This window comes from Vipera berus, assembly GCF_964194415.1.
Source record: "Vipera berus genome assembly, contig: HAP1_SCAFFOLD_40, whole genome shotgun sequence".
Classification (NCBI taxonomy): domain Eukaryota; kingdom Metazoa; phylum Chordata; class Lepidosauria; order Squamata; family Viperidae; genus Vipera; species Vipera berus.
Window position 1 is genome coordinate 930 of NW_027673652.1, and position 12,342 is coordinate 13,271.

Sequence of the window (12,342 nt, forward strand, 5' to 3'; positions counted from 1 at the left end):
CAAAACAAAACACGTAAGTAGCATTTACCTTAGGGTTAGGTCTTACTTCCAGAAATGCGTGTGGGCTCTTAATTTAAGTCAAGGCCGTGGTTGTGTAAAAGCCGTTTTCTATCCAGCCATTTTGGATCATGAAACTTGGTTCTCAGTGAAGGGAAGGGGCAAGAGGATCCCCTTCCCACTTTTAATTGCCCAGGGAAATGAAAAACCAATTCCTTTCTTCAAAGAATTAAAACCTCAGATCGCTTTCCCAGACTCAAGTGGGAAGAAAGCTCAAAAGCAGCTCTCCGACGTTCCGATTTTATTAAATAAGAATTACGCGTATCTCAAGGAACCATGCTTCTTTTTCAACCTGACCTCTTGAATCTGGTTCAAGTGGTTTTGCAGTCGCACGTTTTCTTTCTCCGCTCGACTCAGGCGCTGGCCTCGGGCGTAAGCGGCGTCTAGTTCTTCCTCCATGGCGGCTTTTGCTTCCAACAGGGCCTTGGAGAAGTCGCGCTCCTCCTGCGGATCAAAACAACTTACTTAAGCCCCAAGGCCAGGTCTCGGCTCTCTTCGTCAAGAACCTGTTTCACGCAAACTTGGAGTAAAGTTATATCCCAAGGATGCTTTTCCAGGAAGCAAGTGGACTTCCTTGTTTTTCTTTGAAGACATTTTGCTTCTCCTCCAAGAAGCTTTAGCAGGATGGTGGGGAGTGGAGGGATTTATATTCCTGGCAGACAGCTGGTCATTTGTGCACTTTTGGAGAGTCGTTGAGGCCACTTGGAAGTTGACTTGTGTCCTCAGGGTCACCTGAGTGGTTGCAAATAGGTGGGATCCTTTCTTGGAACTGCAGAAAGGACTGTGTTCCACACCCATTTGCACCACTCAGGTGACCCTGAGGACCCAGGTAAGCCTCCAAGTGGCCTCAACGACACTCTAAAAGAAGGTAAACGACCAGTTGTCTGCAAGGAGTATAAATCCTGTCTCTCTAGAGTCGTTCCCACCTACCAGATCCGAGGCCAAAATGAAACGGCCCACCTTGAGCTGCGCCCGGCATCGTTCCAAAGCCGGTATCCTTTCCCGTAGGGTGGTCACCTCCGACTGAAGCCGCTCCGCCCGAAGTGCCTTCTCCCTCAAGGCATCCAATTCATCCTGGTATAGCCTGGCTTGGCGCGCTTCGCCTGCCAACGTGCGGTTCTGGGTAAGAAGGGGTGAATTAGACAGTGCATGTCAGAATGAGGTTTCTGCTTTTCCGGTGACGTCAGGACAGGCCTGCCGTTCTGAGCTCAGCCTGGAAATTCAAGATTCAACCGAGAAAGAAGGAGAAATTTTCTGACAGTGGGAACAATCAGCCAGTGGAACAGATTCCCTTCATAGGTTGTGGGAGCTTCATCGCTGGAAGCCTTCAAGAAGAGACTGGATGGCCATCTGTCAGAAATGGTGTAGGGCAATCATGGCAAACCTGTCAGAGACTGAGTGCCCAAAATGCGACCTAAAACTCACTTATGTATCACTGGGTGCCAAGTTGACGTGGCCCGCTGGAAGAAAATTCCACTTAGGGTTAGGTCACCATGGACGCATAGAGGAAAATGGACATGGCCAACAAACTCAGAGTGCTTGGGTATGGTTAGGAGGGCACTTACCTTTTTAGGCAGCCCTATCTATGTTTCCTGGTAAAATATGTTTCCTGCTTGGGCGGTGGGTTGGACTAGATGACCTGTGAGGTCTCTTCTAACTTTGCTATTCTATTCTGTATTCTGTATTCTGTTCTACTCTACTCTACTGTACTCTAGATGACCTCCCAGGTTCTGTTCTGTTCTATTTTATTATATTCTGTATTTCCTATTCTATTCCATTCCATTCTATTCTATTCTATTATTCTATTCTATTCTATTCTATTCTATTCTATTCTATTCTATTCTATTCTATTCTATTCTATTCTATTCTATTCTATTCTATTCTATTCTATTCTATTCTATTCTATTCTATTCTATTCTATTCTATTCTATTCTATTGTCACAGAAGAAGATCACCTGACCCTGGGAGACACTGCGACCGTCATAAGTACGAGCCAGCGGCGAAGTGCCTGAATTTTGATCATGTGACCCTGGAGGATGCTGCCGCCGTCATGTGAAAACGGTCGTAAGTCATCTTTTTCAGTGCTGTGGTAACTCCCCTCCTTCAATGGACCGTTTGTAAGTCGAGGACCCACTTTAATTGTGAACCAGAGAGGAGACGCAACCAGAGGAACAGATTCTACTTTATTGTAAGGTGGTGACCTGAACAGCACCAATTTCTCCCCTCCCCTTTGCAGCCTAAGAAACTAGGGTGGGTCCCTTCTTTTTTCCACCCAGTGTGCAGCTGAGGGCTCGGCTCTCTCTTCTCTAACCCTTCCCCGGGCTGTGGCTCTTCCTTCTGTCTCCCAAGGTCATTCGCACAGCGTTTTACTCCTCTACTGAACACCAAAATCACTTAGTCCAGGCCAGTGAGATTTAACTACAGAGAAATGCACCTCTTGCTGCGTCTTTCGAAGCTCTTTCTCCAGATTCCTTGATTCCTCTTGCTGATCCAGCAGCTCCTCCATCTTCCTCTCCCTGGAACAAGAGACCGGGAGGTCACCTCATCAAAATATGAGCTTAGGGTACAACTGTGTATTGAAGTGAGGCTGCTAATAATATAATAAATGTAAATAGTAGGAAAGTTGGAGGGAGGAAGAAAGGAAGGAGAGAGAATTGGAGGGGAAGGCAAGAAGAAAGGAAGAAGGAAAGAGAAAGAATTGGAGAGGAAAGAAGGAAAGAGAAAGGGGAAGGAAGGAAGGAAGGAAGGAAGGAAGGAAGGAAGGAAGGAAGGAGAAAATTGGAGGGAAAGGCAAAGGAAAGAGAAAGAATTGGAGAGGAAAGAAGGAAAGTGAAAGGGGGGAAGGGGAAAGGAGAGAGAGAGGGAAGGAAGGAAAGAAGGAGAGGTAGAAGGAAGCAGAATCTCTTGCAGTGACTTCCAGCCCCAAAACTCACAGCTCGCCTCGCAGGCGCCGCACTTGGGCTTGACGTTCGGCAAGCTGAACGCCGAGATGGGACTGGTTACTCTCCAGCTGGGCCGCTAAAGGGGGTCCCTCTTTCTGCTGAAGCTCCCACAATTGCTGTGCAGGAAGGAAGAATAATTTTTTTTTAAAAAAAAATGAGGTTGGAGGTGCAAAGATGGCCTCCCTCCCTCTGAGGTACTAAGGATCACAGAGGACGGTGAGAATCTTTCCAAGGCCCTTTTCCCTTTTCGAGATACTCCTCGAGTTACAACGTACAAATTTGTTTAGCAAGCCTTTCAGCGTTTCAACGGGACTGGAAAAAGGTCCCTCGTGGCAAGTCTTCACCTTTTTACGACCGTCACAGCATCCTCATGGTCATGGGATCAGAGTCTGGTTGCTAGGCAACCAGCATGTACTTATCATGGCGGTGGCAGCAACTTGGGCTCTTCCGTTTTATGACCTTGCCCGCCAGCTTCCTACAAGCAAAGTCAACGGGGGGGGGGGGAATCTGGATTCGCTAAACGTCGGCCCTGTTTCACGGAACAGCCGCGAGGATTCGCTTAACAACGGCGGCCAAAAGGTGGCAAAAATCAGGCCTGGCTCTCTGAACTTGCTTAGGAACGGCTGTAACTCGAGGACTACCTGTAAGACAGAGCTTGCCTTCCTGGTTGTGTTTATCGTCTGGTCTACCTCGCAAGGCTGATGATGTTTGCCCGTGCCAAAGCTAGGATCTGATCCCAAGGCCATCCTTGTGCGAAGAAGGCGGGACAAGGAACGGTCCCGTCTCTCACCTCCAATCCTGCATCTCGCTCAGAGACCAGCTTTTGAACTCGGGACCCAAGATCCCACAGGAGCTGCTGCATGCTGGCTGGATCCATCTCCCTCCACTGCAATCCCAGGACATTTTCCGGCTCCTGGCTAACCTGGAACGAACAGGCAGGAGTTTATTGTTAGAAACCAGATATTGATTTGCACTTCTGTTTGTTGATGTTGAGGCAAGAAAAACCAAATGCACAGCTATAGGATAGGTGGTACCTTGCTCAGTAGTAGCACCTGTGAGAGGGATCTCGGAGTCCTAGTGGACGATCCCTTAGCTAGGAGCCAGCCCTGTGCTGCAGCTGCCCAAAAAGCCAACACAGTGCTAGGTTGCATCAACAGAGGGATAGAATCAAGATCAGGTGAAATGTTAATACCACTTTACAATGCCTTGGTAAGGCCACACTTGGAAACCTGCATCCAGTTTTGGTCACCACGATGTATAAAAAGAGGTTGAGAGTCTAGAAAGAGTCCAGAGAAGAGCAACAAAGATGATCAGGGGATTGGAGGACAAAACATATAAGGAACGGTTGCTGGAATTGGTATGTCCAGTTTAATGAAGAGAAGGACCAGGGGGGACATGATAGCAGTCTTCCAATCTCTCAGGGGCTGCCTCAAAGAAGAGGGAGTCAAGCTATTCTCCAAAGCTCCCGAAGGTAGGACAAGAAGCAACGGATGGAAACTCATCAAGGAGAGAAGCAACCTGGAACTAAGGGGGAATTTCCTGACAGTGAGAACAATTAACCAGTGGAACAACATGCCTCCAGAAGCTGTGAATGCTCCAACACTGGAAGTTTTCAAGAAGGGGGGTTGGACTTGAGGACCTCCAAGGTCCCTTCCAACATTGTTGTTGTTATTAATCATCCAGGTCATTGTGGTCCCAAAGGTGGTTTCCCCCCAAAAAAAGATTGGATTTGGATCCCAAAATCTAAGTTGGATGCAGAGCTGAAGAAGCTTCTCGGATGAGAAGCGAAACAACTAGATGCAAAGAAAGTTTTTTTTTTCTCCTATGCCATCGCTCTGCTGAACACCTAATTCCCACAGCACCATCTTAGGCCTAAAGACTAGGTATCCCTGTAGTAGGTTTTATTGCTATTATCCTTCTGATCTTTCTCCTCATTTCTCCTCTTTCCTCCTACCTTCTCCCATTGGCATCCTATGATTTATCACTTGTCTATATTTTAGGATTAATGATTGTTAACCACGATCCGATGCCTTTGGTTGTTTCTAGGTACACTGAGAGCTTCTGCACCGGGGACAAATTCCTCGTGTGTGCACTCACGCTTGGCCAATAAAGAATAAAGAAAAGGCTTTCAACGTGGAGGGGGGGGGAATGAAAACAGTCCAGTTGCCTTTTGGAAAAGCAGCTTTGGGTCCTGGAACCTCAATTTTCTCTTTTGCATCTCTCCGGCAGTTTTTTGCTTTCCAACTGCAGCAAACTCGCTGGAGCTGCAGGGGAGGAATAATTAACAGGATGCGCAGCGAGAAAGCAGATTTCTCCCTTTTTGCTGCAGCGAAAAATAGAAGATGAGTCGGCCACTTAATTCACACTATAACTAAGCAACTGCAGTTCACACATTCCAGCAATCTTAATTCTTTCCTTTCCGTCCGGACGCCTTTCATGCAACACCAGCTCCGTTCAGCTCAAGAGCCTCTTCGCCTTTTCCCCAGCTGATGGATCTTTTAATTGATTCAGCTTAGATGGCATGCTATTTAATAATAATAATAATAATAATAATAATAATAATAATAATAATAATAATAATAATAATAAGAAGAAGAAGAAGAAGAAGAAGAAGAAGAAGAAGAAGTTGGAAGGGACCTTGGAGGTCATCTAGTCCAACCCCTTGCTCAGGCAGGAAACCCTATCCCATTTCAGACAAATGGCTGTCCAGTCTCTTCCTAAAGACTTCCAGTGTTAGAGCATTCACCACTTCTGGAGGCAGGTTGTTCCACTGGTTAGTTGTTCTCACTGTCAGGAAGTTTCTCCTTAGTTCTAAGTTGCTTCTCTCCTTGACTAGTTTCCATCTGTTGCTTCTTGTCCTGCTTTCAGGCGCTTTGGAGAATAGCTTGACTCCCTCCTCTTTGGGGCAGCCCCTGAGAGATTGGAACACGGCTATCATGTCACCCCTCACCCTTCTCTTCATTAAACTAGACCTGCCCAATTCCAGCAACCGTTCCCTATATGTTTTAGCCTCCAGTCCCCCAATCATCTTTGTTGCTCTTCTCTGTACCCTTTCTAGAGTCTCGACATCTTTTTTACATCGTGGTGGTGACCAAAACTGGATGCAGTATTCCAGGTGTGGCCTTACCAAGGCATTGTAAAGTGGTATTAACATTTCACGCGATCTTGATTCTCTCCCTCTGTTAATGCAGCCTAGCACTGTGTTGGCTTTTTTGGCAGCTGCAGCACATGGCTGGCTCCTATTGAAGTGATTGTCCACTAGGACTCCGAGATCCCTCTCACAGTTGCTACTATTGAGCAAGGTACCACCTATACTATACCTGTGCATTTGATTATTGCTTTAATGATAAGGGAGATAAGGGAATGCAAGAATCCGAGTGAGGAAGCAACTTGGTCCTGAAAGGAAAAAAAATAAATCAGCCAGTTTTGGTTTAGTTGGTTAAGGTGCTGGTCTAGAAACCAGGAGACGGTGAGTTCTAGTCCTGTCTCAGCTATGAAAGCCAGCTGGATGACTTTGGGCCAATCACCAGGAGACGGTGAGTTCTAGTTCCGCCTTAGGCACGAAAGCCTAAGGTCCTGCCTCATAGGGTTGTCGTTGAGGATAAAATAGGAGGAGGAAGGAGTACTAGGTATGTACATCCCTGTGTGTTATTTATAAAAAGAATAAAGGTGTTATATAAATAAATGTATGAATAAACATTTTTTTAAAAAAGAGAGAAAATCGAATGCTCAAATTTTGCTTGGTAATTATTTAAAATGATTTCGTCGCACAGCCCAGCCAGATGTTCAGACTGGATCTGGCATTTTGGTCCACCTCCTGAGTCCTTCCCAAGGACCTTTGCCAAGGCAGATGTTGTGGTTTGATGTTAAAGGTCTGGTAGGTTTTAAGCTGTTCCGTGTCAAGCTGCCTTTCGCAATTGACCGATGGGGATTTTTGTCAATGCCGACAGTGTTCAGTTGCTATTATAAGGGCTGTCATGCAGTCAGTCAGATGTTCAGACTGAGTTCGGCATTTTTATTTATCTAAGGAGTCCTTCCCAAGGACCTGGGAAAGGCAGATGTGGCTGTTTGATGATGGTAAAAGTCTCTCTGCGGGATGTCACCTCTTCCAAGTCAAGCTGCCTTTTGCAATTGACCGATGGTGGATTTGTCAACTCCGAGAGTGTTCAATTGCGGTTGTTATGATTTCTCACACAGTCAGCCAGATGTTTAGACTGGGTTTGGCATTTTTGTCCGCTTCTGAGTCCTTCCCAAGGACTTGGGACAGGCAGATGTTTTGGTTTGATGTTGTTGAAGTTCTGGTAGGATTTAAGTTGTTCCGTGTCAAGCTGCCTGTTGCAATTGGCCGACAGTAGATTTGTCCATGCTGACAGTGTTCAAACAGTACTCCAAATGTTTTTATTATTATTATTATCATTTGCATTCCCTCTCACTCCCAGCAACTCCGGGTAGTTGACACATGAAACATTGAAAACATTTAGGAGTAGCCCGGCCTTTCCGCTTCTCCCCTTGGAGATGGAAATAATTACATTTCTTAATTGTCTCATCGTTTACCTCTTTGATCGCAGAAGCCAAAGCTGCTTGCACGCTAATGTCCAGCGACTGGATACGGCCAATGAACACATCTCGCTCTTCACACTATTGAAAGTTCAAAGAAAAGAGTCAACATCATCCTTTTTTTTAATAAAAAAAATATATTAACCATGAATCTACGGATCTAGAAACAAAAATGCAAGAACCTTATTTAATGATTATCTAGGAATCTGGAATTGAGTAGGAGAAAGTCCTTACGTTTTACTGCGGAGAAAATAAATTTAAAACCAAGTCTGGTCCAAATCATCTCTTGGGTAAAATATAATATCACTGGTTGATTTCCCCTCTCCGTGATTTTTCTAGCGGGTAAATATTAAAAGAGATATTAAAACCCTTGCTACTGTTTGTCTGACTGCAACCGATAAGTAAATGAACAGGTTACAGATAATCCCCAACTTATTGGTATTCATTCAGTGACCATTTGAAGTTATAACAGTGATAAAAGTGTCTTAGTCCTCGCACTTATGACCATTGCAGCATCCCTGTGGTCACAAATTTAGGCGCTTGGCCATCGCCACGTATTTCTGTTAGTTGTGGGATCATGTGATTGTGTGTTTTTTTCCCCCAGTCGGCTTCTGACAAGCAAAGGGGGAAGCTGGATCCGTTTAATGACGACTTGATTGGCTGCGTTGATTCACTTAACAACCGTGGCAAAAAAGAGAGCAAAGTCAGGAGCGACTCAGCCACAGAAAGGTGAGTAATAATAATAGCAACAATAACAACAACAATAATAATCCAAATCACAATGCAGCAGTGGCACCGGTAAGGAGCCAAGAGTCTGGGAAAATCATTCTGCACATGCCGAGGAAACTGCAGACCGAGTAAAGCTCTCACCCCTGTTGTTTGATTCCCACAACCTACCTGAACGGCGCTTCCTAGCAAGAGCTGCACCAATTTCTTCATCTCCTGAACAGCCTGCGCTGAAACGGGAAGACCAAGATTAAAACCCTTGTTGCAAATATATATTTTTTCCCCTCTGTCCTTTTTTTCTTCAAACCGCTCCTATTTCCCCTTTAGCAAAACGGGTTTGCAGCCCGGATTTTAGTGAAAAGAAGGATCAGGGGTGAAACCATAGCACAGTTCCAATATTTGAGGGGCTGCCCTAAAGAAGAGGGGCTCAACTTATTCTCCAAAGCAACAGAAGGCAGGACAAGAAGCAACGGATGGAGACAAATCAAGGAGAGAAGCAACCTAGAACTTAGGAGAAATTTCCTAACAATTAACCAGTGGAACGACCTGCCTCCGGAAGTTGTGAATGCGCCAACACTGCAGGCTTTTAAGAAGAGAGTAGACAGTAATGGTATGGGGTCTCCTGCTTGACCTAGACTAGAAGACCTCCAAGGTCCCTTCCAACTCTTGTTATTCTGTTAGATTTGGACGAAGGACTCCTAGACTGACAGCGGTAAAACAAGGCTGAAGGATGTTGCTTGTGAGTTTTTCGAGTATTAGAACACAAAGTCTTTTATCTGACTATTTAAAAAGGTAAAGGTTCCCCCGCACATGCGTGCTAGTCGTTTCCAATTCTAGGGGCCGGTGCTCATCTCCGTTTCAAAGCCGAAGAGCCAGCGCTTGTCCGAGGACGTCTCCGTGGTCACGTGGCCGGCATGACTAGACGCCAAAGGCGCACGGAGCGCTGTTACCTTCCCACCGCCGTGGTCCCTATTTTTCTATTTGCGTTTTTACGTGCTTTCGAACTGCTAGGTTGACAGAAGCTGGGACGAGTAACAGGCGCTCACTCTGTTTATCACAGCCTAAATTCCTTCCCTGTCCCTAGGCATTACCTGTGAAGGGCGCTCTGACCATTAGATGGAGATTTGGAGGTGGGGAAAGGATCACCTGGTGGAGCTCATCCTGGGACAAGAAAAAAAATATACAGGTAATCCTTGACTTACAACCATTTTTTTAGCGACCGCTCCAGATTGTCAACCTTAACTACAGTTTCATCCTTTGTGTGTTACCACCTATCTTAAAATTGCCAAAGTGGGAAAAACATGACCCTCCATCAAATTTCTTTCTGGCTTGAAGAGATCCTTCCAGCTATGGTGCCCGATCCTAAGATCCCAGTTCTGCTCACCCTGTAGAAATTCTGCAGTCTTTTAAGGACGATTTGGAGCATCTGCAAGCTCTCTTCCTGCCCATTTTCTTCTCTCCAAGGAGATGGAGGTCCTCTAGGAATCAAGTCACTATGGAAGACACAATGGAGAATTAAAGATGGGTGGGTTACAACTCCCAGAATCCCCCAGCCAGCATGCTTGAAGATGGATGGACCTCAACTCCCAGAATCCCCCAGCCAGCATGCTTGAAGATGGGTGGACTTCAACTCCCAGAATCCCCCAATTAGCATGCTTGAAGATGGGTGGACTTCAACTCCCAGAATCCCCCACTTAGCATGTCACAAAGTCAATGTAAAGATTTGTGTTCTCCCTTTAAACGTGGATCTAAAATCTGTGCACTGCTCACCTTGAATGAAGTATTGTTCACGCTGTGCATTCTAAGAACGCAAGCCTGAACTTGCTGGCTTTGCAGAAAACATACAATTTCTACAAATGTAGTTAAAATATCAAACAACGAACTGTGGGCACGGCCAGCCAGCCAGCCAGCCTCCAAAAACTTGCTTTTCTAATTTTTATTTTTTAAAAAAGGCACAGGTTTTTCATCCTGGCAACTCCACACCACTCCTCGTCTTTACCGGTGGGTGAAAACGTCTGGTTTTGCTTTGTCTTTTTTTTAAAAGGAAAAGGTGGGTCTTTGAAGAGCAAAAAAATCCCGTAAAAATGGGCTTTTTAATCTTAGAAATTCTGCAAAAGAGAACGTTGGAGAATTCTGCCGGAAGCTACGAGGGTTCAGCCAGGCTAGGAAACCAAGATCTGCTGTCATGTTGTGTCTTAACGCCGGCAAAAGCGTGACTCACATCATTTGCATGACCTGGTGCAGGAAATCACCATTAACCAGTTTTCGGAAATATTCGCTCGCCTCTTCCTCTCCCTGAGGAAGCTGGTTGAGCCTCCTGCCCACCAGATCCTCCAGCGTCTGCATCTGTGGGACCAAGACACCAAGGCAAGGATGATCCAAAACACCAGTCTGGAACTCGCTTTACGACCACCTCGCAGAACATGGTGGCCATCACTCAAGGACTATCGGTTCCTAAGCTTGGCCAACACATCAAAACCTCAACTATTTAAACCAGCTTATTATCTCGGCAGACTGGAGACGAGTGTTTCTTTGCTTACTTACGAAACACATTTTAATACAAGTGTCTTGTCTTTGGGACTCAAGGCTCCATCATCCACCCCCTTTTGGTCTGCCTGGACCATTTCAAAACAAAGGTAAACCTGGTTTAGGTTGAGTCTATCGCTTGGGACTCTTGTCTACGTCTCGATGGTGGGAAGTCAAAATTTGGTGATAAAAGGAAGAAGGGAGGACAGATGGGAGGGGGACCCCCTCAGAAATAGGAGGGCGGGTTGCCCAACCTTGGTGGGGCTCCAGGCCTCCACAACTCTCCAGCCCCCAGACCCAAATCCAAAATAAGTTCTCCCCCAATCAAGCTTGTTGATCTTCTACACCATGGACATAGTTAAGGATGTCATCAACCAGGTTCAAGGATTTAGATCAATGTTTATCAATGTTGACAACTTGGAGATGGGTGGACTTCAACTCCCAGAATTCCCCAGCCAGCCATGCTGGGTGGTAGGGGAATTCTGGGAGTTGAAGTCCACCCATCTTCAAGTTGACAAGGTGGAGACATGTTGGTTAAATGGAGTCCTACCAAGATTTCTCTGTCGAGAGAATTCTCTCAACAGCCTGTCACAAGTCCAGCCCTCCCTGAACACTTCCTTTCCCCCCACCACACAAGTGAGGCTCACCCAGGTGACCAAGGGCCCGGATACGAATTCCTCCATCGCTTCAAGCCCATCTTCATCCATGGCGTGGTCAAGGCGGTGTCTCCCGGAGGCCTTTAGGTATGCCTGCGAACTTGCACGACTGGCATCATTGGGGTGTTGTAGGACTTCCTTCCGTAATCTGCATTTTTTTGGGGGGGGGAACGGTTAAGGAGGAAGCTGGGTTGCTTCAGTCAAAGCTCTAAATTAACATCCTTGGCGGCGTGGTCTTTCCCAACACGGTAGACAGGAAGTCCTCAAAATGAAACTTAATTCTTGTTAAAACTTCTGCGGGAGTCAAAAGAAACTTTAATTTTCAAAGAGAATTTGCTAGGACTAGTTTTTCTCGAGGCTGGGCTGACATTTTCTTGACTCGCATGCTGGAAAAGGACCCCAGTTGTGGTCAGGGCCCACACGGAGAACCACGCAAGACGTTTTCCGTCACCTCCTCCCATAGTGTCATCACAAGTGTGGCCTCCTGTTTGTCAGCAGGTGTTTTATTTATCCAGTTTGGCTTTCCACCGCAAACAAGGCTCTGCAAATTCAATTCAATTTCTCGGCGTCCTTCACTCTGCCTCAAAGAAACCCTGGAACGGAGCTAGGACACGGGTGCAAGTCCGCGTTCAGGGAACATTTGAAAGACGGTTAAAGAATGGCAGCTAGAAGAAATACACAACGCAGCCAAAGTGATTTATTTTTACATTTTTAACAGCATGGGATATCTTTGTGAGAGCCCTTTCTTTGCAGACGACAAAGCTACGGGTAATCTAAGCACAACAGCAAGGATGAAACTCTGTGCATGCTCCAGAGCTCTCCACAGCAGGATTGCTTGAAACTTTCTTCAAGGGAAAAGTGTTTTGCGAAATGAATAG

At 46.0% G+C, this 12,342-nt stretch overlaps 1 protein-coding gene across 1 annotated transcript; it reads right to left on the reverse strand.

The window, feature by feature from the left end:
* Window positions 1-354: 354 nt before the first annotated feature.
* On the reverse strand, window positions 355-11,545 carry LOC308679210 (girdin-like; the record flags this gene model as incomplete). Its single annotated transcript, XM_081346800.1, has 11 exons — window positions 11,456-11,545; window positions 10,504-10,628; window positions 9,667-9,775; window positions 9,374-9,443; window positions 8,454-8,512; window positions 7,554-7,637; window positions 3,790-3,921; window positions 2,991-3,115; window positions 2,492-2,573; window positions 1,018-1,176; window positions 355-501 (listed from the first exon to the last, which is right to left on the reverse strand). Coding segments are annotated over exons 1-11 (1,152 nt in total), but the record flags the coding sequence as incomplete, so codon positions are not given.
* Window positions 11,546-12,342: the final 797 nt, after the last annotated feature.